The sequence below is a fragment of the Lipomyces tetrasporus genome, assembly GCF_029532465.1.
Source record: "Lipomyces tetrasporus strain NRRL Y-64009 chromosome Unknown POJ06scaffold_12, whole genome shotgun sequence".
Classification (NCBI taxonomy): Eukaryota; Fungi; Ascomycota; class Lipomycetes; order Lipomycetales; family Lipomycetaceae; genus Lipomyces; species Lipomyces tetrasporus.
Genome location: NW_026611607.1, coordinates 531,157 through 554,409, shown reverse-complemented (window position 1 = coordinate 554,409; position 23,253 = coordinate 531,157). Strand labels below are relative to the sequence as shown.

The window sequence follows — 23,253 nt, the reverse complement described above, 5'->3', positions numbered from 1 at the left end:
TAGTCATCTACCAGCGATTTGATCTGCTAACGATTTAAGCCGTGGAACCCGTACTCCACACGTTATTTGCAAGACTAACACACGAGATAACCCCTTAAGTCTCGGTTTAGCGTCCTTCTACTCGAAGTATATAGCCAGCAATACATATAATTATGGCTTCTTCTACAGCACCTAGGATGCCAGGCGAAACGTAAGTCAACACGATCTGCAACGCTCAAGACGCGCAAGCATTAACGAATCTAATAAATAGCGGCTATGTCAATCCTCGGGGGATTCCACAGGCACCATTTATCGAAGTTGTCGAGGATTACGTGAGAAGTCGAGATCAGGTCGAGTCGGTATTACAATCATTTCAAGAGATGTTAAGGTATCCATATGCTTCTGATACTGATGTTGCTTGAGTAATCATTAATGCTAATTATGTTGCCTAGTAAATACAAATATATGGTATGCCCAGTCGAACGAAATAATGGCTGATATCGAGTCGATTTTCTGACGTTCTGAAGGAAATGAGCACTCTACGACGTGCAGCAAGCCTACGAGAGAAGATCCCAGACATCCAGAAGACTCTTGATAGCGTACTGTTTCTTGATTCAAAAAGGGTAAATTTACGCGCCAATAAGGTATAGCAATTGATAGTCTAACATTACCATGATAGAATTCTGATGATTCTACATTATCGACTACATTCGAACTTAACGACACCTTGTATGCAAAGGCCAACATAACTCCCACTGACACTGTTTACTTATGGCTAGGTGTACGTAATTCTGAATTTTCATAGATTACAGTCTGGTTTAATGCGCATCTAGGCAAACGTTATGTTGGAGTACCCCATAGGAGAAGCAACGGACCTATTGACATCGAAGCTCAACGCCGCAAAGGAATCATTGAAGACTTGTCAAGAGGATTTAGAATTTCTGAGAGAAAATATAACGACTGTTGAGGTCAATACTGCGAGAGTAAGTGACGGCTATGGGATAGACTGTCTCGCGGGAACGTGCACTAATGATCCTTGTTGCAGGTTTATAATTGGGATGTCCAACAGCGGAGAGAGGAGAAACAAGCCGCTGCAGTAAAATAATTGACTCAAGAGACTACTTGTCTGGCATCTATGTATTATATAAGGAGTTCGCAATCTAGAAAGTACACTAGAGGACTTGTAACATATGCAAACATTACTGTAAAACCATGCGGATCATGTCATGCCAGCAGTTACTCTACATCATTCTCTAACAATCGGAAGAGCTCTCCTAGAACCCTTGAGGGATTGACAGTCAGCCCATTGTGAAGAAACTCACTTGTAACCCATTGTCTGCAGCCATTGATTTGCGATGCAGCTTCGACTGATAAATCTAAGTCAACATAAATGTCGTTATAGTACCTACACTAACTTAGTTACAGCGCCTGGACATTTTACCACTATGATACTTACGAAACAGCAGATACTCTGGCGCTGGTCTTGTTTAATGTCGCGATGTCATATAGCTTAGGCCAATCGGTCTTGGCTGCCAATATATCCGCAGCACCTTTCAGGTCTCTCAGTTCTGCGTAATCGTCGAACATCGATTTGAAAATCTTTTAGACACATGATCAACTGTCTGCACATTATTAGCGTAAAAAATATGCTTACCATTTCACCAGTGAAGAAGATTGGCACATTTGGGTCACTCTGCGCGGATACAACATCCCAGTTAAAAAGATGACTGTGCTGGGATCTCAGACGTTCGGCGGACCAATTGCTCGCTTCGCTGGTCGGCACAGTCAGCTTATTCTTAGATCGCGGACAAACATAATATCCTTACCCTTGACAATAAATCGCTTCATGAATACATGCGTACAATATATTCGTGTCGAATCCCTGCGCACTCTCAATTCGACTTCGAGTATTGTATGTAATTTCCCCAAAAATATCTAGATCAAACGAAGCCTTTGAAACCAGCTCTGTAACTATATTAGCGTCCTGTCATATTGGCGAGAGAACTGAACCTATACATACGATGTACACTATCAAGGCCTTGATGTCTTCCAAAATCAAGCCCAAGCTGCTGGAACCTCTCAACTGACAAGATGCCACCGTTGGGGAGCATAACTTCGTGGGTGGCTAAATAACTAAGAATCTTGCGAACTTTCTGGATATCCTTGGGAAACTTCTCGTAGTAAGCCTCGTTACGCCTTATAACCCGCTCTAATGACGCCTGGTCAGCATTTGCAGTAATATCCCATAGGCATTGGACATACTGTACAAGGCCTCGTATACTGGATCTGGATTATTCGCAAGAGGAGGGACACCTCCAGTTATAAGAACATCTTTTAGGCTCTCCGGGCTGATAACTATTAGGTACTGTATATTTCGTTCTAGGATCCAGACCCACTTACTACAATGACAAATAGGTAACGGCGCAGAATCCACCTATTATTGAACATTGTCAGAATTGATTAAGCTCTGAAAGCCAGTTAATCTTGTGAATACTCACCAAAGGACTGTCCTAGCAATGACCATTTCTTTTCTGTGGCATTATTAAGTAATGCCTGCCGGATTTCCTCGCAGTCATGTACAATACTATCAGCTCGGAATAGAGACAAATATCTGGCCTTTTCCTCATCCGTTCCTGTAATACCAGCCACATATTAGAACATCATTCGTGTGGTACTGCTCTGAAGCTACAATTACCCTTCGACTGTAGTGTACCGAATGATATTTGGTTGCTATATCCAGTTCCTCGTTGGTCTAAGTACAGCACCTATTAGATATTAGACCACCACCGTAAGTCAAACCGCAGAAGTAGCAAGGCAGAATACTTGATAACCCCGGTCAATCAATTCCTTTGTCCGGCCGGACTTCGATAACGGAGCCTCACCTGATCTCTCAGTCAGCCATTGACAGGAGTAATCCTTTCATAAACTTCTCTTACATTCAAATCCCGGTCCTCCCTGAAGGTAGACAACTAGTCAAAATTAGCCCTATTGGTTGTATACCATAATTGTGATACAATATCTTACTATATGGCCTCTTGCACTTGTCCGGGTCGGTCTCGTCAGCCTCTTCGATGGGGACAACGCGCCGCGCGAAGATCTTAATAATTTGCCCGTTCTTTGGCTCATTGTAGTCTAGCGGTACTACAAACAAGTATTCAAATACGCGAATCCCTATAGTATGTATATCAACGTCAGATTCATGGAATTCGCTAGGACCAGTTTGTGGAGCGATGAGCACGCAGGGGCAAATGCCTCAAATCTGAACTCTAGAGGCGTTAGTCAACTTGCCTTGAACATGATAGGAGTCAGTCATGTCAAATGCTGCCATCTCGATCTTGCGGATAAAATTTTGCCTATGGTGATTGTTTGGTGGGTAGCTAGGGATCTAGTCATATCATGGAGACCTCGAAATAGGTTACAATAGCGATAGCGAGCGCTTACCGCATCCCTCATGAATCGAACAAAATTCAGGGTCCGGGCGCATCTAAACATTTGCTTCTGATTCATCCGGGTTGAACAAGGACCAATTCATACGCAAAGTTGCATTTGATGAGAAGTGCATTAATCTTGTCGTAAATACGTTGTTCATTAAAAAATACGCCTCAAATTAAATGTTACATATTTAGCAGACAGACAGCATAATAATACAAAACGCATACACAAGCTTTTTCATTCATCCGGTCGCTAGATTGCAGTCATCCAAAACCCAAGCTATGGAATTTTTTACAAAACGATTTCACGCATACAAGATCACCGCTAATTCATGTTGTAGGGGTTACCTTGCGGGACTTGTCCAGCATATGCGCCGGGAACTGGCTGCTGTTGTTGAGAAAGTGCTCCTAACAAATACTGAGCAAGCGCGTTGGCCGGTACGCCTGCCGCAGCCTGAGGTTGTGGCTGTAACTTCTGCTTAGTTCTAACGACGATCTCAGCACCAAGAGGAATGTCAATGGACATGTACTCTGCAAAGAACGTTAGTTACACACTCCGATGACTTCCGGTCACAAAATAACTCATCTTACCATCAAACCGAACAGTCGTAACACCTGGCGTTTTCTCAAAAACTTGGAGAGAAAGCTTTGCCTGGTTCTGCAAGTCCATATTGAGGAACACTACAGCAAACACGCCTTCGATAATCATCTGTCGGATAACCGAGGACATAGAGAGTCGGGCTGAAATATCAAGTACATCTACTTTGACGTAGCGATCTTCAAACGCTTTTCGGACATACCAAACGAAATTTCTGTCTACTCTGTCTGTGACCAGAATCTGGCATTCCGGAATCTCTTCTGGTCGTCGTCGGGGCAATGGCCAATCCTCAGCTGGAGACGGTGACCGTCGATATCGCGAAGGAGGTGATCGCTCACGATAACCTCTGTCATTTCGACCTCTCCGTGGCGACAATTCACGTCTGTACCGATCACCATAGTCATTTTCTTGCTCTTGACGCCCTAAGTATCCTCCATACGATCCGCCTTTATTCTGTGTACTCGTCCTGCCACCGCGTCCTTGTCTGTTCCGACCTCTACCGTCAGGTGATTCTGACCGGCGCTGACTACGAGAACTATCACCGTAGCGATCGCGATCGCCTTTATCTCGTTTTGCTCCCTGTGGTTTGGACTCTTCCAAATCTATGCAAATTTTGGTCAGCCTCAGTGATCGCAACATAAATGGGTCCACCTTACGTATTTTTCTACCAGCAACTACCGTCCCTTGTTCGCTGTCGATAGCTCTCGCACAATCCTCCGCTTTCAAAAATTGGACGAATCCATATGCTTGCTTAATCGATATTTGAGCCAGTTCGCCAAACTTCGAAAAGATGCGGAACAATTGTCTCTTGTTTATGCTGTCGGTTGGAAGATTTCCTATTCACATCATTAGACCACGGTCATTCCACGTCTGTCCCTACGCAAATAAGCCATACCTATAAATAATCTAGACCCGATCGGAAACTTATCCCATTCTCCACGGGCAACGTGTTCCTGTTCATTTCTAAGAAATTTATCATATTCTTGTTCCTCAAAGTCTGAAAATGGCGCCTTCAACTCTGACACTGATAGCGATCTGCCAGATTGAAATGAGCGACGCGATCGTCCTTGTTCTCGTTGTTCACCCTGGACCTCGGATTTGCTATCGGAATCATGGTCGTACGGGCCATATGTAGGCTCAGTAAAGCCACTATCTGTATATGTTGGATATGCAGCAGCAGATCTTTGCAGAGGTCGATTTTGAGACTCTACAGGAGGTTGAGGCGCTTCTGAATATGCGGACGCATCTGTGGATGCTTCTTCCTTGGGATTGGAGTCGTCGACGAAGAAAACAGGGTTGGACGAGGCACCACTACCGGCATTAATTTCACTTCCTGCAAAATTGTTGAGCGCAGGTAAGGTATTCGGCCGGTCTCGATAGGCTGGATATGACTCAGTTTGATCAGTTTGAGGCGGCATAGCGCCAGTAGCCATTGCTAGGCCCAAGATCGACTCGATAGTTATGTCAGCCACTGGAGCAATAGCTGGTTGTGCATTTTCGGAAGTTGAATCCGGAGATTGTCCAGACATTTGGTCAGGCTGTGGTGTATGTGGAGGATGGGGAAGAGGAGTGGCAAAGGTTTCACTCTCAGCCGTGATTACTTCGTAAACGTTCTGATAAGATTTCTCTTATAATTTGCCAATCAAATCAATGTAGATGATACGAAGTTGGATGATACGCCGAGTTGTTAGCCGGATGACTGACTCGTGATCAAATGGAATCAAAAGGGATGGACTATAGATTTGTTGACGTGCGAAGATGGGCGGTTGTCGTGTAACTTTCGGATTTAAATATACTCCAGCAAATTGTCAATACAACAATACGGGAATTCACCGGAAGTTTCTGTTGAAAGATGTGCTAGGAGAACCACGTTCTTTGCCAAATGACGACGATGGACTGATAAATATGTTGTATTTTTCCGGTTTGTCTCTCGTGATTGGCGTCTGTAAGGCTAATATAATTAGGGCAAAGTATTATTAACGATTATGTGCAGCACGAAATACGTGATGCTTGGGGCGTGTCGAGCCTATAAAAATTGACGAATCTGCAGGGGAGTCAGTTCGGAGCTACAGACCCAAGGCGAACTTTTCAATAGTCGGATGGACACCACGCTACTCATATCGCGGTCGCTAGCAATGATGAAGGTCGTAGGGGGACTTGTATTCAAGGTCTGTGCAGTTTTATAGCTTTTTCTATACATGTTTGGCTAATTGCCATAGACTCCCCTGCGATGCTCACGCGTGACCCGATTGTATCATGCTGGTACACCAAAGTTCTATGCAGCTTCAGACAACGAATTAGCTCCGGGTGGATTCGACGTTTCGTTTGGAAATTTCACTTTCGACCATTCAAAAGGACAGCGAAGGAATGAATTGACTAAGAAACGGCCGCCTGTAGGCAAAAAGAACGACAGAAGTGGCACTGAGATTCACCCACCTCCACGAACGTGGCCACCGGAAGCGACTGGGAAATCTTCCCAGTCCCGTACAGATGCTTACAAAGAACGAGACAGGAAAAAACATCAAAAGCAGAGCAGTAAGAAGTCTGTGAAAAACGACAAGAGCTCTAAAGGCAACTATGTCAATTCTATGGATGATTCCTTAGAGAGAAGTACTCGAAGCCGGGAGCTGGACATAACCGATGAAGTCGACGAGGAACTGGACCAAATTTTTGATGATATCGAAGTGGTCAGAAGTAAGGTATGACGCAGATTTGTCTGGTTATGTCGGTTACCGCTTGCGTGAATAGCTAATGTCCTCTAGAAATCAAAAAAGAACAGGAACGACCCTTACAGGGCGCGACTAGTTACTCCCAGCTTACCTATTCCTGCATTTATCACTGTTAGCAATTTGGCATCGCTTCTTGGCGTTCGTCAGCAGCTTCTTGTCAAGAGTTTGAGGAGTATGGGTTTCGAGAATACGGATTTTAACCACGGTGGGTGTCGTTCTGACAATAAGGTTGGCCACCGACTAATCATTAGTAGTTTTGGACTATGAAGTTGCAAGCTTAATCGCCATGGAATATGGCTTTGAGCCGGAAACAGAGTCGGACGATGGAGACTTATTGGCTCAGTACGTATCTACTAATTGTATTTATAGAATTGTCCTGACAGCTGCTCAGACCTCTGCCTACAGATAAAGAGGCAGTTCCTCCGCGTCCTCCTTTTGTAACTATTATGGGCCACGTTGACCACGGGAAAACAACAATCTTGGATTATCTGAGAAAGTCAAGAATAGCAGCCTCAGAGCACGGCGGTATAACGCAGCACATCGGTGCTTTCTCAGGTCTGTCTCTATGTCCTGTGCACGTGACGGAGATTAGATTGACAATTGCTCCTAGTTCCCCTCTCTACTGGACAGCGGATCACCTTTCTGGATACACCGGGACATGCGGCCTTTCTGAAGATGCGGCAACGTGGAGCAAACATCACCGACATCGTCGTCCTTGTTGTGGCTGCGGATGATTCGGTTATGCCACAAACAAAGGAAGCCGTTAAGCACGCAAATAATTCTAATGTTCCGATAATTGTCGCTATTAACAAAGTCGATAAACCAAATACTGATATCAACCGCGTCATGCAAGATCTTGGCGCGAATGGTGTATATGTCGAAGGCTACGGAGGCGATACTATGGCTGTTCCAGTCTCGGGGCTTACGGTATGTAGTCACGAAGATAAACCCGATCGCTGTCTAATCTTTTTGAGCTTTAGGGGCAAGGTATTCCGGATTTGGAAGAGGCGATTATTACATTATCAGAAATGCTTGATCTTCGGGCTGAGCCAACTGGAAACGCGGAAGGCTGGACTATCGAGTCTGAGCTCAAGAAGGGGAGAGGAAATGTTGCCACCGTAGTCATCCGGAGAGGTACTTTAAAGCCGGGGTCATTCTTGGTTGCAGGAACTGCATATACACGTGTTAGGTCCCTTAAAGACGAGTATGGAACAGCAATTAAGGAAGCGAGACCGGGTCAGCCGGTAGAAGTCGATGGTTGGAAGAGTCTGCCAGAGGCTGGAGATGAAGTCCTACAAGCTGATAATGAGGTATGGCATCATTGCGGTGGTTCTGCTCTAAGACGCATGATTCATTAATATTTGATTTAGCAACACGCAAAAGACGTTGTGGAACATAGACTGAAGAAACGAGGACTTAAGAAGGCGCATAAGGATATTGAAGTCATTAACGAAAAGCGCCGTCTTGACCGTATCGAACGGGAGGAAAATGCAGGCCGAAGCGAGCGATCACGCAAAGCCTCCAGAAATGCGACGCCTCAATTGGTTGAAGACTCTCATGACGACGGCTCAAAGGTTCGCAATTACGTCTTGAAAGCAGATGTAAGCGGCTCTGTCGAAGCCGTAACGGATGCGATACAAGATATCGGCAACGACGAGGTTAAATGCAGAGTCGTGCACTCAGACGTTGGTCCGCCAACGGAGTCAGATGTGCTCCTTGCTGAAGTTTCAAACGGTGAGTTAATTTCAGGTTTTACGTATGAGATTGCTCTGATACAGTTGTAGCGGATATTTTGTGCTTCAATGTTCGTTCGGACCGAGATTTGCTCGCCACCGCAACCAAACACAACGTTAAGGTCGTGTCTCACACGATCATTTATCACTTGCTCCAGGACGTGACACAGCGCGTATCTGAATTGTTGGATCCAATTATTGAGACTAAAGTGAATGGTGAAGCAGAAATCAGAGCCATCTTTAGGTTCACTGAAAAGAAGACTGTGACCAAGATTGCAGGATGCCGAATTACTAACGGTACGGCTAAGCGAGGTACCACCGTTCGTGTACTGCGAAATAAGGATATTATCTTTGATGGCGCGTTGGACTCTCTAAAACAGGGAAAGCATGATGCGACTGAGCTGACGAAGGGAAACGAGTGTGGAATGACCTTCAAGGATTTCGATGATTTTGAAGAAGGCGACATTGTTCAGTTCTACGATGAGGTGAAAGTGCCCCGGTATTTGTAATGTTTGCAATAGATGATTACGTTGCGACATTGGATACGATATAGTTGGATTCTGTACGATATTGAGATAGAGAGTAGTTGTACATAGTTCAAAACGAAATGCAATTTAGAGCACAACAGCCGCACTCAGCATGCACATCACTATTTAGTCTCTTCCCATTGAACGCCGAGCCATTCCTCCTGATATGCCACGCCCATTTTATCTATCGTCGGCGGAGCGCAATCATTTTTACATGTTCCAACGATAATAGTCCCCCATTCCATCCCGTTAAAGATGTCGATGTCGTTTCCCTGTTCCAAAACTTGTATCGCATATGGCATTAACTGAAGCTCAAACACTCGGACCGACCCACAAACCTCGCAGGGAGGTATCAGGTTACTGTCATAATGACCAGTATTTCCATTTATCAAAAGCTTTCCGACTTCGTCAGTTTTGGAGTAAAACAACGGTGATCCTTTACGCTCATAACGAACAACTTGCTCGGGATTGTCTGCAACAATGTCGGCAAAATTCTGGAACACCTTATCGATATTGCTGCTGCTCTCAGGCAAGTTAGACCACTCGTCTGGACCATCATTGCCACTTCCTCCTGACGTATCTGCCAAAACCTCGACTCTTTGGCTAATTTCATCAAACTTATTCGTCAAGTATTCGCTTTCGACGTACAGGAACCAGGACTTGTAACTCTCCAAATCCTCCGCTGGTGGCCATGACTCAAACGGTGTCTGGATTGGTGCATCTTGCCGTTGTGCAGCACCGATGGTCGTACGTTCCAAAGATTCCGAAACTTGCGCAATCTCATTTAGACGGGCACCGGCACTCGTGCTCGGTTTTGCTGACGCCTCGGGATCTCCAAACGGATTAGCAGCATCACTAAAACCGTCACCAAAAAGTACATTTCCAAGATCAGCCTGCTGCTGCTGCTTACGCTTCTCCATAGCCTCAGCAGCCTTACTTTTGCGTCTCTCCTCCTCATTTTTCTGCTTCTCCGCGACTGCCCGCATTTTGTCCTCATCACGCATGAGACCCCTGAACGCCCTTACTGATCCAGGACGCCGTCGACATCCTGCTTTTTTGCACGCGTAGACATAGATCACGCGTTCGTAGAGTGTGTCTTCTAGAGCTGCGTAGGCTTGGAGGAGTAGGGCCATGACTGATTTGCAGTTTTTGCATTTCGCAAGAGAGGCGCTGGGTGGTGACGACGGATTTAACCAAATCTAAGTGAAGTGAATGAATGTTAATACTCAGGGACAAATATGTACTATATATACGTACAGGAAGTCCACCTATCCGAGTATCCAATGCCGAAGCAGACTCGTCGGCCGGCTCATCAGGGTATCCCAACAGGACCGATGTCTTCCCACTCACAGAGTGTGAGTCGACAGACATATCGGAATCTGACTCATAATCATCTTCACCCGACATACTGTTTACCTAGTAGATCCGCAAAGCTATGCTCGTTAATTTTGCGTAGAACTGGATCTTGTTTGAAGTCTAAGGACTCTAGAAAAATTTCAGGGGTAGATGCCGAGCCGATTACATGCTAAGGGTTTAGAACCGTCTAAGTGGCTCACTGGATACGGAATGTTTGTGCTTTTGTTTTTTTCCGTGAGATTGTTTCCCTAACACCTTTGTCCAATGGATGTTCTAGTAAACAGTGTTAGGTTTTAACTCATGAATTTTTTTTTGTTTTCCCTCTGGGTTTTTGTTTTGCGTGAGGTCTACACCTTTGTCCAAATGGGATGTTCATTAATTTTTTTTTCTTTTTTTTTTTTTGTGGTATATAGAGAGCGGATCTATTTGAGCCTTCGGGCGAGAGTAGTGAAGGGTTGAGGCTTGTCACCTTGCCTTCTGGTCTGGCCAGAAGTGCATGCAAGACGCCACCAGCCTTCGGACGTTGTTCGTAAGGGTCGTGGACGTCTAACAATACAAGTGGATACAGAAATGTATAACACCAAGAATCGAAATTATATATACAATCGCCACGCCCGTAAATATGAAATTATGGCGTGTTAATCCGGCCTTTTTCATCGCAAAGAACCTCATCGCCGTTGGTTTGACTGACTAGAACCATGAAGCGCGGTGTGCGATTATGTGCCGGCCATCGTCGTCAAATATATACCAGTTATGACCCAAAGTAGAATTTTACAGCATGTCTCGAAATATTAAACCCGAACAGACTGGCGAGGAACAAGACCTAGGGTATGTTAACTTACACAGTCACCCACTTACGACGTCAAACATAGACATACCACAAAGACTAATATCGGAAATAGTATCAATTCAGTGTGTTCTAAGAATGGAAGGGCTAAGCTCATTGTCAGTATTACTGTACAGTCTCACCAATGCAAGAAAACGCACCGCTATAACCTAGGTACGTGACGACGACGTAGTACGAGAACGCTCCGAGATATAATGAGTTTCCAAGCAACAGCGAGAACCTAACTCGGGGGTTAGCATATTTAGTCTCAAAAAAAAAAAGCCGAACAGCCTATGGGACCTACCAATTGTCCTTGATTATAATCGGCAGCATGACGAACTGCAAGACGTAAAGGCAGAACCATATAATCAAAAACGAGTTGCAATGCACGTCAAAGCAGTATCTAAGCAAACCTTAGCCACCCACACATCCAAAATCGACATTGTGACGTACGCCCATTCCAGTTTGTTGTCTTGCTGAGCCATGCTCATGATACCCCTCGTACTTCGCTGTCTCAAGAATCTGCCAGCCAGCAACCACCCAATCGTCGCGATTATCGAGCCAGTCAATAAAAAGTCTACAAACACGATATTGAACATGAGCCGGATTATGGGGAAGAATCCTGGCGAATACGCGATTCCCCAAGCCACAGCCGACAGCATCAAGAAAAAAGACAAAAGGAGCACAAAAGAAGGATCGTCTCTGGCCCATGTATTTTTCGTCTCTGAGGTTAGGTCATTAGCATCGCTCGCCGAGTCTAAGTATTCAGTCTTACGTTTCTGTCAAGTGTTAGCATCAGCCTCAGCTTCAATTCTATAAACGCCACACGCACATGATAATATATCTGCCGATACACCTTCTTTGGTGCGATGAATAAATAACAAATCTCCCATATCGCAGTCTCAAAGTCCAACGTCGGCGGTTTAAATAGCCTACCCCGTCAATACTGCTCGACCAGCATTTTCACTGCAACTAACCTCCGTAACACGACCGGCAACCTCAGTGACGTAAAATTGGCATATGTGGAGTTCGAATGTCTTGAAAATCTCGACTGCCGTCGCGCAGATGAGGTAGGTGAGGGCGGGGCTGAGAACGAGGTATGGTCCGAGATCGGGAGGATAGTCATTGGCGGGGCCCGGTCGCCCGCATCTGGAGTTAGTGCTCGTCGAATTGATGAAAGTGCCATAGGCTTCACGAAAGATTGTGGATTTTGAGCGACAAGGACGCTGTACTTGATATTTGCGCTGTAATATTGACAGCGACAAACACAGGACTCGATGACGGGCGCCGTCGGTATCGGGGAGTCGACTACTACAGCCACATGTTAAAGTTTGGCGATGCTACAAAGGCCCGTTACCGCGACGACTAGAGAAATCCAATTTTTTTGCATGATCTCAACCAACTTCTTGATGTTTAATAGCCAATGATGCGAACTTGCGATCATTATGGGCGAACTGAGGTCTTCGAATGAATATGACGAGCTGATACAGTGGGCCGAGTCCCAGGGCGGCTACTGCTCTCCATCGCTGGTCATCACCAAATGTACGTACTTTTCCTCTCCCTCAGTCCACAGGCTACTAATCACTTAACCATGCAGCAGAAACCTCGGGCTCGACAGCGTACGCCAAAACCGAGATCGCCGGTCCAAACACGCGCCTCCTGTCTTGCCCCACTTCGCTGATAATCGACTACGACAAGGCAGCTGCACATATCTGGGGCGACCCGCACGCTTGCCCATTTCTGCGGTCGCCGCAAATTGCAATTCGCTTATTTCTATGCAATCAGCGGATTCTAGGATGTGACAGTCCGTGGGCTGCGTATATCAAGCTCTTGCCCACGGAGTTTGATACGCCGCTGTATTATAGTCATGACGAAATGGAGATGTTGAGGGGGACGAATGTGTTTGGAGAAGTCGACCTGCGACGACATGCTTGGGTTGAAGAGTGGAAACGCGGGGTGATGTACCTGCCGTCTAAATTCAACAAAACTTTGTTCAGCTGGTGAGTCAGTGTGATGACAATAGTCAATAATATTTACTAATTCTGTGCGTCAGGGAACTGTATCTGTGGGCATGCACAGTTCTTTCGTCAAGATCTTTCCCATCCAGTATCGTATTCGGCACAAGCAAAGACCATTCCTACCCGGTTCTCATTCCGCTCGTCGACTCACTAAACCACAAGCCCCAGGTACCGGTGTACTGGAGCGCCACGGCCGACTCGTTCACGATCTCATCAGGCAATTCTATCGCCGCCGGCGACGAAGTTTTTAACAATTACGGCCCAAAGGGCAACGAAGAATGTATGTGTTTGGTTGGTTTGTGTGAATGTGATGACGCTGACAGGCGCAGTACTCATGGGCTACGGCTTCTGCCTCGAAAACAACGCGTTCGATGTCGTGACGCTCAAACTCCGGCATCCGCGCATGACTCCCGACAAAGCCCAACTAGTATCGTCTGAAATGACTGAAAGCATATTCCATCTATCCCAATCGAGTCCACTGCCGCACGATCTCGTCAACTTTTTCCGGATCGTTGTCGCGAACGCGCACGAGACACAGAGGCTGTTGGCGTTGAGGACAGTCCCCCCGTTGTCCAAGACGGCCGGAATGCGGTGCGAACTAGACGCGCTGGGAAAGTTGTGTAATGCGGTTAGCATGAAGCTACGTGGGATTTCGGTTACTGGCGTGGCGAACCCGAACATGCGGCAGCGAAGTATGAAGGTTTACATCTCGCAGCAAGCCAAGATTCTGTCGCAGTCGCTGCTTGCGATTACGCGGGCGATGTACGAGGCGTTGCGCATTCAACCCGAATCTCCAGACACCGAAGACATCACATTCCTAAGCAAAAAAGTTTACGAACGCCTGCCCGACTGCGGCGTGAATCTCGACCTCATATTCACTTCTCCACGGTTTGCAGAGTTCACAAGCGCGATCAAACAAGGATTTGACGTTTCGTCACCGTCCGATATCCGGGCCGCGGACATCGAAGACCAAATCCTAGTTCTCTTTGTAAGCCATCTCTTGATCTCGGCTCCGGCTGAGTACGCGGCCTGGCTCGATGCCATGCACGAGCGTTACAACAACGACGAAGAGCTAAACGAAGACTACGTCGAAGATTTCGAACGCTTGTTTGACACGTATATTCCGCCACTGGCAGAGCTCAACTCGAACATTTTCGGCGAACAAAAATGGACGCCGAGGGTGATGGCCTGGGCGGGCAAGATCGTGGACAGTGAAGGCGTGGTTGTTGAGAATTGTGAGAATGGGCGTCCAGAGTATTGGATTATTACTGCTGTATAGCAGGCTTTTGTATTTCTAGGAACCGCAATTGTAATTGAATATACTTGAATCCGATATTGCTGCCGGCTACATTTCGACCTTAATCGTTTGTGACGTCAGGTCATCATTCGAACGGTTGGCTAGCCCCTGGATACAACGATTGTATGACGTCATGGTGTCTTACACCGCAACATAACTGTGCCAATAGGTTGTGATTTACACCCATAAATTGCAAACGTGGGGCGCAGAGGGCTAGACCACCTTGTCCCGAGAACATTTCTAAGAACGCGGTGGGTAAGCGAATATTGGACGCCTCCGACAGCGGACCGCCGCGCACGGTTAGAATAAGGTGATTTTCAATAAGCGGGATTGATCTGGGCTTTTTTTTTGCAAGAACGCTTGATAAGCTTGATAATTATTGCGTTGTGGCGCGGGATATAAGTCGGACCCTGAGCATTTAGGCAAAAACAACATCTCGGTTTTGAAATCTCACAACTGTCTTTAAGGTCAACCACAATGTCAATCCAAACAAGCAACATGAACAGGATATCGTTCCTGCCCCTGTCCTCGATCCGGCGGCCGATCGTGCCCGTGCTCGACGAAGACAAGATCGGTCGCATGATCGAGACCCTGTCGCGAACTGATCCCGACGCAATCGACGACGGACTGCCTCCGATCGACGTCCTTCGCGTGCGCAAGAATGGCAAGGATTGGTACTTTGGGTATGTCAATTGCATCACTGGGGCAGTATATGTGAAGCTTACGGACCGCAGGTTTGGAGGCTGCCATAGATTTCAAGCATACGAACGCACCGGCAAACAAACGGTTAAATGCAAAGTCGTCCCGGTTACGGAATCGATGTTGAAGATGTACGTTGGCGGCAGCGTGGCCGAGATGTTTAAAGACCGGCCTGCCGATGCTCCGAGCGGGCCCGGCACTACAGTAGTATAAGCACAGAGTGCGAATGGGGTAGAGGACGCGCGGTTTGCATTTGATACGGTGTTCATTTCGAATTAATTGGTCTGTGTTGGGTTATCATCTGAGGAATTTGTAAAATACGTCGATTAGATTAAAGGAACAGTGCAAAATTGGGTGCAGTGATCAGTCTGGTCTGACTGTATCGGTCTGCACGGACCCCCTCTATGGAAGATTCGGCCTAAGCGAACCAACAACCGGAGGGATGCGACTGCCTTCACCACGTGTAGGCTCCCACAGATCAGATCGAGGCCGCGCAGGCAAGGAAGAATCTCATTTTGTAAGCGATGACAATCCCTAATGCTAAACAAAAAGCGACAACTGTTCTAGCAAAGTACGATCTGGTAATTGTCGTCTATATGCCAATCCATTGGCATGCCTAATAGCCAGCCGAGATCGTCGTGCCATTCGACAATTCCACGACCTCGTCCTCGCCAGGCAATACTCGCAGAGTAACCCAAGTTGCAGTTACGGCAACTCGAGTCGCAAACAAGACTAACCAACACCAAGCTACCAATGACGCAATCGGTATGTCCGCATATGTCCGTCAATCCAACTCCTCCGTCTCATTGCCAAAACGGGCAGTGAAACAAATTACGTCGCAACGGTACAAGGAAACGTGGATTGAAGGTTTTTGCGGTTCGCCCATGCTTCGTGCGTCGCTAAAGTGGGCTGGTGCAGGAAAATGTCAATCAGTATGAACATAAAGTTCTGCTGTCGGCTAGGGTGGGATCGATCGTAATTTCCGATGAAAAATTTTCACCCGGCCGAGTTTGTTGATGTCGTCAATCGTTATTTTTGTTACATACTTTCGGAATTTACCCATTATGCCATGCCAATTCTCATTGAGACGCAAGGATGGCAGCCGTTGGTTGACTCTTAAGGTGGCGGGTTCGAGGGTCTGAGCAGATTGGCCTCTGCGGTGGCGTTTCAGGAGGCAAGTCATACTGTATCCGCTGTCCCGCGGGAGTTGGATCGTTTTGACTCGAAATAATCAAGTAACAAAAAGTACTCTTGTTAATTCCCGGCGGTTTCTAAAAAATTACATTGCGCTGAAGTATCCGCGATTCAAGTCAGTCACGCGTCAACCTGACCGGCATCGTGATCCGCAGACGTGGCGGCCGCATGACTGTTTGGCCACAAACCCCCCTGTCTAGCTTGACTTAGCGCGTGGGATCAGCCCGCCCCGTCACAGTCACGCGCACGCTCACAACAAAAGGTAAATGCACCGAACGATCTTGTTGGCACGATTCGTGGGGCAGGGACGAGTCGCAATGACAGCCGATCCGTTTTCTCATATTGCCGTCAACAAACTTATGAGTGAAGTCATATAGATTGAACTGGCCCGTAATCCCAGTGCGCCCGGAAAATAATCTCGGACCCGGCCCATCCCCGTGAATTGCAAACGACAAGCTGGTCGGCCGAAAAAGACCGTGTCTTCGTCGTCTTTGCTTTGAAGTTTGCTATTGACAGCTTAGAATTTAATTTGCTGCCAGCGCGGCAATTGCGGTGAAGTTACACGCGCGGGATGCCACTTGTTGGCTTTTGGCGGCGTCGTCCGAATTGCCCACTCTCGGGTCTTCAGTTGGCTAACGTAGTCGAGTCGTAGCAATTGGTGGGATTAAACCAGAAAAAATCAATCGCAATAGCAGAATAAAATGTGTAGGATTTCAACTAGTAGTCTATTAAATATTAAGCCACAGTTAAGATCCAAAGCACATCGCAAACCCTAGCATCAAATATATACACAGGAAGCAAAATATCCCGACATCATTAGTAACATCTGTCCGTCCTCGCGTACATCCATATAATTACAAGCCAAATCCCATAACCAATGACGATTATATCGCATAAATATCGTTTAATATATCCACTTTTATACCCCAGTACCGTAAAACCCAAGCGGTAGACACAAATCCCCAATTCAATATGTACATCTAGATTAATTATTGACAAGCCCCGGTCAAGCGGTGAGATGGAACGGCGCAACGTTGCCCATGCCGTACGCATGTCGATGATAGGCATCGCCCTCCTCATAGTACGCTTGCTGCGGAGCGTGAGTCGCCGGAGCCGGCACAGACTGCATAGGCATGGCCGCGCACGCGTGCGTGTTGAGATGCCGGGTGAGCGTAGTTCGGCGGGTGAAGGTCTTTGCGCAGCCAGGCTGCTTGCACATGTATGGCCGCTTGCCCGTGTGCACCCGTCTGTGCCGCGCAAGCGACGACGAGTCCGAGAACGCCTTGTTGCATGTGTCGCACTTGTGGGGCTTCTCGCCCGTGTGCACCCGCAGATGTACAGTCAGGGCTGACCGCTGGATGAACGGCTTGTTGCAGACTTCGCACACGTGGGGCTTGACACCAGTGTGAATGCGTTCGTGACGCGCGAGGTCGGACCGACGCGCGAACCGCTTCGTGCATGTACTGCAAACAAACTGCTTCATGCCGTACGACTGCTGCGAATGCATGCTTGGCGAAGCCACCGACATGGCTGGTGTAGGCATATTCTGAGGACTAGGAATGTGCTGAAGCTGGGGCTGCGGCTGGGGCTGCGGAGGCGGGTGGATAGGCTGCGGCAATGCATGGCCGACGTGCACTGGCTGGCTCGGGTGGTTTGTTCCCGCGGCCGCGGCGGCGTACGCGTGGAGATACGCGTTCGAAGACGACGACTGGTCGTGGGTCTGGTAAGACGGGAAGTACTCGTTCGTGTAATGGGAACTCATCGGAGCCGACGAGTCCATGTAGGACCCGTACTGAGGACTGCCGTACGCGGCCTGGGCGTAGCCGTGCTGAGCAGACTGCTGGCTGTGGGCAGCCAGGTTCTGATGCACCTGTTGGATCGGCGGTACGTATCTGCATGATGACGACGGGTACACTGCGGGCGACCGCGGCGAAGGCAGGCCGATGAGAGAAGGTGAGTTGACGGCAGACACGAGCGACGCGACCGACGTGCGGTCGGTCTCGGACTTGACAAGAGATGGCGTCGGCGACTGGGACTGATTGCGGATCGAGCGCGAGGGCGACATCAACGTCCAGGACGTTGTTGGCGGTGCGGCAACGTCCTTGAGATGGTGCGTGTGCTGGTCAAGGAGCTGCTGCTGCTGCTGCTTGTTTCCAGTGTTGAGAATGCTCATGAGATCCATGGCGGACGAGCTGGGTGGAATTGTTGACGACGGAATTTTGGCGGTGGTGAGAGATCGGTGCGTAAAAGCTGAGTGTCGTGCGCGAGGGCGTAGGTAGCAGTAAATAAGTATGGCGAGTACAGAAGTTGGTAAGTGCGTATCGATGTTGAGACCGGATTAAAGCCTGTTCAGAGGGGGGCGACTTGATATAAGCGGCGACATCGATGGGAGGGGTTTGGTTGGGTTGGGGAGCGAGAGCCAGGCGGAGAAGCGCGCGTTGCCCGATTGAGGAACACGCACCGACCGCCCGGCGGCAGCGCGCACAGAGTCTGCAGCGTTACACAGACACCACCCGCGTACCTGGCTTTGTACCACGCGGCGGTCTGGGCGAAGCCTAATATTTGGTGTGCTGAGCCCTGCGCCAACCCGCCGCACTGTTACCCAGCCAAATGCCTGTTACCTGGCACCTGCTTACGCCCACACTCGGGCGTGCCGACTGCCGACGCCCGCCCGCGGGCCATCGACTACTTTGCCACTTCTGGCAGGTCGCACCCGCCTGCCTCTTCGGGCATGTAGACTACTCCCCTAGCCCCGGCTGCCGCCGAAGAACATCTCAGCCTGGTTCTGACAGTCTTAGTCACTGCCAGCGCTGTCTGATCTCATCTGTTCTTTACTTGGAATACGTTATCGCTCGCTGTCGAGCATCTATCTCTGCGACTGAACTAGTGCACTGATAATGTATTCGGCACGCTTACGTATGTAATCCGCTATATTTGTTGCGTATTACGTCGACGGCAGAGTTGCAAGCTGGCATCTTGACAAGATAGCGTGCCAGGTCTGGTCCGCTAATCTGCATCCAGTTGGACGGTCGGACTTTCCGTTGCGGCTGATCCGCGACCGTTCCTTCTCCAATCCAGCCGCTTCCAATTTTCGCCAACTCGAAGGTCAATTTATTGCTCACCAGGCATGTCTTAATCCAAAATCCCCCGCTACGACATTTTTCAATCAGTCTTATTATCGCATTTGTTTGCACCCGCCTTGCTACCATACGAACCGAAGCCTTGTCAAGAGATGCACGAGCGGGGTGGCGTTAGGTAATTGACGGTGCACGCGCCACTAACCCCGATTTCGCACCAGGGCCAAGCGGTGTATCGCTAAAATACGATCCGTAGACCATTGCCCTGGTCGGTTACAATAAACACACGGGCTGATACGGAAGTGGCGCCCGGAGCAAGACGGGATAGGGCTCGAGGCGCTAAGTTTCCTTCATGCAGGATGCAGGATGCAGGACAGCCACCGGCTTCGTGCTTCCTCTTTGTGACTAGTGTCACATATAGTGAAATCTTGCTTAGAAATTGACGTTCGGCACTGACTAGACTCTGCCTGGACAGATGCCTGACGCAAGGGGCAACACCAGACGTTCACAAGTGTAAACAATGACGTCACGCGTTTCTCCACAACGTCAGCTTCAATATTCTGACACGACTCTCCGTTGTCTCGTAATATACTGGTATCCATCTTTACAAAATATGACCACTCAATGCTAGTATGCGCGCGGGATTTCGGTGCGAGCACGGTCCTGCCCCACCGTATCCTGGCCCGACTCCGAATTGTCGCATCTCGGTTACGTATCTCGACAACAGGTCCGTGCCGACACAACCAGTATCAGGATCCTGCCAACCACAGTGGAAATCAGAGACCCACACAGACCACTCTGCAGGCGGCACACTGCATATACCGGCTGCTTTGGCCTCCGGGGAAAGAGTGTGCAGACTCGAGCGGTTCGGCTGCTCTTGCGTGCATGCTATCGATTCGTGGTCTGATATCGCGGTAGCACGGTTGGGTCTATGAGAGTGTAATACGTTGCAGATTGGTCGGTGAGCTGCTTCTGATAATGTCGACGAGTGACGTTGCCGGACCCTCAGCTGCGGTTACAAGGCTGTTGACTCTGGCCCGACACCGAGTTACTCGCTGCACGTATACTTCTAGATATAATCAGGAAGAGTCGCCAGTTGCTTAGCTGCAATCTTCGATTTCAATAAGCCGCATTCGTCTCGAAATATAGTTCCTGCACTCGCATCGCACATTCGCACTACTTATCTCTCGGTCTTCGTACAGCCTTGATCAGGCGGGATGGCGCGCCCCCCAAGCCACAAGTGCTGAGATTAGACATTGCGACGATGGCTTGCAATCGCCGAAGTTTATTGGCTGCTTGTATGAACAGACTTGTTGTTGTTGACATGCACGAAGCGTGTTTCTAGAATGTCGCCGCGTAAACATCTATCCGTCGCGTGTTAACCGTATTGCCCATCTTTATGAACACTTAGCAGCAAACACAATAGCAGAGCAGCTGCCCATTCCCGGCACATACCATGAATATGCACTCAATCTTTGCCTGCAACCTCCGGGGAGCACAGCACACTGAAATCAAGTCGGACTATGAGGTTTCGCGTATTCTGCACTGGAGGTTACTTGGCACGCTCGCCCAGCACCACCACAGCTGGCCGTAGGCTACCATGCCGACTTTCGCCAATTGTCAGTTAACCCCGGTCATCGCCGAATATATGATTAGACCAACTTTTGCCGCCAGCATGGTTTGGACAAACTTAACACGGCCAGAGCGATCCAACGCAGAACCATTTTGCCCGAACTTTGGCGAGTGCGGTCAGAATACGACCCGCGTGTCCTGCCTTCTCCGGGCCCACACGCCACGCGGCACCCCCGCAGCACAATGTGCAACGGTCCGCGCGAAACCGGGCAATCGATTAAAATACTTAATTTAAGTAGAAAGGAGGAAATGTCCGGTAAAATGTATTTTTGGCTATATGAAAAGGCATCGAATGCCAACGAAGACCTTATGGAATTCCGGCGGAATTAAACCTTGCTCTCTCGCGCGACAGCTGCACCCAATCTCGCGAAAACGCCTTTTCCGCAGCGAACTTTGCGCATGCCAAATTCCGACCGCGTCCGCGTTCCGCCTCGTCGTCGATGAATATCTACAAAGCCCTAATTTCACATAACTCGGTCAACAAGACATTTCGAGATATTGGTTCGGTGGGATGAATGTGTCTCACTCTGTAAAGCACCGTGCGCCACACTTTAGTGACTGCAGCGCTAACAATGACGCGAAGACGGTGCGCAAGTTTTTAACCCAGCGCCTCGGATGCCGGAAACCGCTCATCTGTGAAAAGTTTATTTGTCTAGCGCTTGGTGGGAACGTTTGGTAGTAAAAGTCTACTCGGGAGATTACATTCTCTGGGCCCGCCTTACCGGAGGAAGTCAGGACGCAGGACAATTGCAGGGGCCGTCCATAGAATCCGACCGTCTGATTTAGGCCCAAATGCTGGCAGAGTCAGTCACGAGAATCGTAAATCCCTGCGCGTGTAAGACGCAATAAACGAAAACAAGCCTTGTTTGTTTGACGATCTACCCCGTCGTCAAACCACATCCGCGCGCGTGACAAGCGATACTTGTTCTGTGTACCGTTTGAATCGCATTTCAATCTGCGGGCTAAGGAGATGTGATTTCGGTACGACCTACATGCGAGCTGCAGCAGCCAATATTTCAGGCAGGGTCGCGTGTCGACCGGTCGCCGTTTAAGACCACGTGCGTTGACAGGTCCGAACACGAGCTCGTACTTCGGATTTGCTTGGGCTGCTCTTCGGCTCTTCCGATCGCAACCGCCAGCCTCGACTGCACAAAAGCAACTTGACGCAGGTCGGCAACAATTGGTTAATTGCCGGCATTTCTAGTCGCTCTAGGCTCTAGTAGGTTTGCTTGTGAATAGACAGCGGAGATAGCAAAGCAGCAATGTGTTGACTTGGGTCATGATCTGGATTTCGCGAATCGCGATGTTTGGTAGGTTCATCTACCCACCGTCTCTCTGTTTGCAATCAATTACGAACTGGTGAGAATGCCTGGGTAGGATTATACGCCGGAGGCCCATCAGGCAAGCGAGACGGAAATATTGCTGCTAACAGCCGTCAAAGAATTCGACGGCGGCTGTGAATCCGTGACCGTGTGTCACCAAGAGCAATGACCACAGCCAATTTCTCATAACGGAAACTCCGGCCAACCGTGCAAAGTCCGGGCCCTCCGGCGGGTGGGTGACCCCATCAAGGTTCCACGAGATGAACGCGCCACGACGGGTTATGGACTAAATATAGGCTTTGGTTCCAAGCGATGGGACCACAGTAGATGGCATCTGTCAGATAATGCACGCCCGCGGGTGTGGCGTTTTACGATGATATGGCGGTATCGCTTGCCTGGTTGAGCTGGCGTGGTTAGCAGTGCGGTGAGGAAAGTTTGGACGACCTGGGCCTGCACACAACTAGTTATGTGGTGCTCGATTATCTGGATAACTTTTATTTGCCGAGCGCGGAGGAGAAAAGTATTGGTATTGCAACCGGTATATCGAATTGACACTGATCGGCCGGTTCCAGGTTTACGTTCAGTAAAATTACCGCACTTGCACGATTCACGGTCAGCGGGACTGATTCCATTATGTTCTCAAGCTAAGCGGTTATCAGCTTCGCATCATCGACCCACACCGGGTTATATACCGCAGACAATACAGATGCAAAGCGCCGAATGTTCGGACATGTACGATCCGGCAGGCGTCAAGTGGAGCGAAGCGAAGTCGAGCTCACCCAGACCCTGAATGTTTATCATCAGATCTGGCACATGCGTTTCCGACTGCCTAAAC

General features: G+C 48.6%; 9 protein-coding genes across 9 annotated transcripts; 4 read left to right on the top strand and 5 right to left on the bottom strand.

Moving 5' to 3' along the window:
* The first annotated feature begins 7 nt into the window (after positions 1-7).
* POJ06DRAFT_297532 (Prefoldin subunit-domain-containing protein) lies at positions 8-1,151 on the top strand. Its single transcript, XM_056190604.1, has 7 exons — positions 8-190; positions 251-367; positions 432-447; positions 507-602; positions 659-760; positions 813-962; positions 1,025-1,151. The coding sequence occupies exons 1-7, from the start codon at positions 153-155 to the stop codon at positions 1,082-1,084; spliced, it is 579 nt and encodes a 192-aa protein (XP_056040579.1). The 5' UTR covers positions 8-152; the 3' UTR covers positions 1,085-1,151.
* Positions 1,152-3,550, bottom strand: POJ06DRAFT_262594 (Alpha/Beta hydrolase protein). The gene is made up of 13 exons (XM_056188772.1): positions 3,268-3,550; positions 3,004-3,150; positions 2,916-2,948; positions 2,803-2,861; positions 2,675-2,744; positions 2,478-2,612; positions 2,380-2,413; positions 2,242-2,327; positions 2,000-2,188; positions 1,806-1,944; positions 1,634-1,751; positions 1,436-1,578; positions 1,152-1,384 (listed from the first exon to the last, which is right to left on the bottom strand). Exons 1-13 carry the CDS (start codon positions 3,305-3,307, stop codon positions 1,216-1,218), a joined length of 1,362 nt encoding a protein of 453 aa, XP_056040578.1. The 5' UTR covers positions 3,308-3,550; the 3' UTR covers positions 1,152-1,215.
* POJ06DRAFT_262587 (uncharacterized protein) lies at positions 3,551-5,969 on the bottom strand. The gene is made up of 4 exons (XM_056188771.1): positions 4,904-5,969; positions 4,665-4,844; positions 4,002-4,610; positions 3,551-3,941 (listed from the first exon to the last, which is right to left on the bottom strand). The coding sequence occupies exons 1-4, from the start codon at positions 5,535-5,537 to the stop codon at positions 3,736-3,738; spliced, it is 1,629 nt and encodes a 542-aa protein (XP_056040577.1). The 5' UTR covers positions 5,538-5,969; the 3' UTR covers positions 3,551-3,735.
* Positions 5,964-9,095, top strand: POJ06DRAFT_262580 (uncharacterized protein). The gene is made up of 9 exons (XM_056188770.1): positions 5,964-6,176; positions 6,228-6,707; positions 6,771-6,942; positions 6,992-7,079; positions 7,129-7,292; positions 7,348-7,664; positions 7,718-8,047; positions 8,108-8,471; positions 8,522-9,095. Exons 1-9 carry the CDS (start codon positions 6,108-6,110, stop codon positions 8,977-8,979), a joined length of 2,442 nt encoding a protein of 813 aa, XP_056040576.1. The 5' UTR covers positions 5,964-6,107; the 3' UTR covers positions 8,980-9,095.
* POJ06DRAFT_262578 (programmed cell death protein 2) lies at positions 9,096-10,460 on the bottom strand. The gene is made up of 2 exons (XM_056188769.1): positions 10,255-10,460; positions 9,096-10,196 (listed from the first exon to the last, which is right to left on the bottom strand). The coding sequence occupies exons 1-2, from the start codon at positions 10,402-10,404 to the stop codon at positions 9,120-9,122; spliced, it is 1,227 nt and encodes a 408-aa protein (XP_056040575.1). The 5' UTR covers positions 10,405-10,460; the 3' UTR covers positions 9,096-9,119.
* Positions 10,461-10,819: 359 nt separating this feature from the next.
* POJ06DRAFT_262571 (UNC-50 family-domain-containing protein) lies at positions 10,820-12,522 on the bottom strand. Its single transcript, XM_056188768.1, has 7 exons — positions 12,157-12,522; positions 12,008-12,111; positions 11,633-11,903; positions 11,484-11,582; positions 11,341-11,420; positions 11,232-11,287; positions 10,820-11,176 (listed from the first exon to the last, which is right to left on the bottom strand). The coding sequence occupies exons 1-7, from the start codon at positions 12,363-12,365 to the stop codon at positions 11,105-11,107; spliced, it is 891 nt and encodes a 296-aa protein (XP_056040574.1). The 5' UTR covers positions 12,366-12,522; the 3' UTR covers positions 10,820-11,104.
* Positions 12,523-14,531, top strand: POJ06DRAFT_215783 (uncharacterized protein). Its single transcript, XM_056185524.1, has 4 exons — positions 12,523-12,721; positions 12,777-13,179; positions 13,233-13,477; positions 13,527-14,531. The coding sequence occupies exons 1-4, from the start codon at positions 12,625-12,627 to the stop codon at positions 14,474-14,476; spliced, it is 1,695 nt and encodes a 564-aa protein (XP_056040573.1). The 5' UTR covers positions 12,523-12,624; the 3' UTR covers positions 14,477-14,531.
* Positions 14,532-14,774: 243 nt separating this feature from the next.
* POJ06DRAFT_39864 (ParB/Sulfiredoxin) lies at positions 14,775-15,463 on the top strand. The gene is made up of 3 exons (XM_056190980.1): positions 14,775-14,804; positions 14,962-15,177; positions 15,229-15,463. Exons 2-3 carry the CDS (start codon positions 14,972-14,974, stop codon positions 15,404-15,406), a joined length of 384 nt encoding a protein of 127 aa, XP_056040572.1. The 5' UTR covers positions 14,775-14,804; positions 14,962-14,971; the 3' UTR covers positions 15,407-15,463.
* A 1,930-nt stretch (positions 15,464-17,393) lies between these two features.
* Positions 17,394-17,870, bottom strand: POJ06DRAFT_202728 (uncharacterized protein; the record flags this gene model as incomplete). The annotated part of the gene is made up of 1 exon (XM_056185291.1): positions 17,394-17,870. One exon carries the CDS (start codon positions 17,868-17,870, stop codon positions 17,394-17,396), a length of 477 nt encoding a protein of 158 aa, XP_056040571.1.
* Between the last annotated feature and the right edge of the window lie 5,383 nt (positions 17,871-23,253).

Coding starts and splice junctions, on each gene's coding strand:
- POJ06DRAFT_297532 (XM_056190604.1), top strand. CDS start 153: ATGGCTTCTTCTACAGCACCTAGGATGCCAGGCGAAAC. Junction 191..250: donor CCTAGGATGCCAGGCGAAAC/GTAAGTCAACAC, acceptor TCTAATAAATAG/CGGCTATGTCAATCCTCGGG. Junction 761..812: donor CTGTTTACTTATGGCTAGGT/GTACGTAATTCT, acceptor ATGCGCATCTAG/GCAAACGTTATGTTGGAGTA.
- POJ06DRAFT_262594 (XM_056188772.1), bottom strand. CDS start 3,307: ATGGCAGCATTTGACATGACTGACTCCTATCATGTTCAAG. Junction 2,414..2,477: donor ATTGCTAGGACAGTCCTTTG/GTGAGTATTCAC, acceptor GTTCAATAATAG/GTGGATTCTGCGCCGTTACC. Junction 1,385..1,435: donor GCCAGAGTATCTGCTGTTTC/GTAAGTATCATA, acceptor AAGTTAGTGTAG/GTACTATAACGACATTTATG.
- POJ06DRAFT_262587 (XM_056188771.1), bottom strand. CDS start 5,537: ATGTCTGGACAATCTCCGGATTCAACTTCCGAAAATGCACAACCAGCT. Junction 4,845..4,903: donor CGGGTCTAGATTATTTATAG/GTATGGCTTATT, acceptor TGATGTGAATAG/GAAATCTTCCAACCGACAGC. Junction 4,611..4,664: donor AGTTGCTGGTAGAAAAATAC/GTAAGGTGGACC, acceptor AAATTTGCATAG/ATTTGGAAGAGTCCAAACCA.
- POJ06DRAFT_262580 (XM_056188770.1), top strand. CDS start 6,108: ATGGACACCACGCTACTCATATCGCGGTCGCTAGCAATGATGAAGGTC. Junction 6,708..6,770: donor TCGAAGTGGTCAGAAGTAAG/GTATGACGCAGA, acceptor AATGTCCTCTAG/AAATCAAAAAAGAACAGGAA. Junction 8,472..8,521: donor CCTTGCTGAAGTTTCAAACG/GTGAGTTAATTT, acceptor ATACAGTTGTAG/CGGATATTTTGTGCTTCAAT.
- POJ06DRAFT_262578 (XM_056188769.1), bottom strand. CDS start 10,404: ATGTCGGGTGAAGATGATTATGAGTCAGATTCCGATATGTCTGTCGAC. Junction 10,197..10,254: donor CTCGGATAGGTGGACTTCCT/GTACGTATATAT, acceptor CACTTCACTTAG/ATTTGGTTAAATCCGTCGTC.
- POJ06DRAFT_262571 (XM_056188768.1), bottom strand. CDS start 12,365: ATGGCACTTTCATCAATTCGACGAGCACTAACTCCAGATGCGGGCGAC. Junction 11,904..12,007: donor GCAGATATATTATCATGTGC/GTGTGGCGTTTA, acceptor ACCTAACCTCAG/AGACGAAAAATACATGGGCC. Junction 11,421..11,483: donor ATTATAATCAAGGACAATTG/GTAGGTCCCATA, acceptor CCCCCGAGTTAG/GTTCTCGCTGTTGCTTGGAA.
- POJ06DRAFT_215783 (XM_056185524.1), top strand. CDS start 12,625: ATGGGCGAACTGAGGTCTTCGAATGAATATGACGAGCTGATACAGTGG. Junction 12,722..12,776: donor ATCGCTGGTCATCACCAAAT/GTACGTACTTTT, acceptor TTAACCATGCAG/CAGAAACCTCGGGCTCGACA. Junction 13,180..13,232: donor AACAAAACTTTGTTCAGCTG/GTGAGTCAGTGT, acceptor TCTGTGCGTCAG/GGAACTGTATCTGTGGGCAT.
- POJ06DRAFT_39864 (XM_056190980.1), top strand. CDS start 14,972: ATGTCAATCCAAACAAGCAACATGAACAGGATATCGTTCCTGCCCCTG. Junction 15,178..15,228: donor GGCAAGGATTGGTACTTTGG/GTATGTCAATTG, acceptor TACGGACCGCAG/GTTTGGAGGCTGCCATAGAT.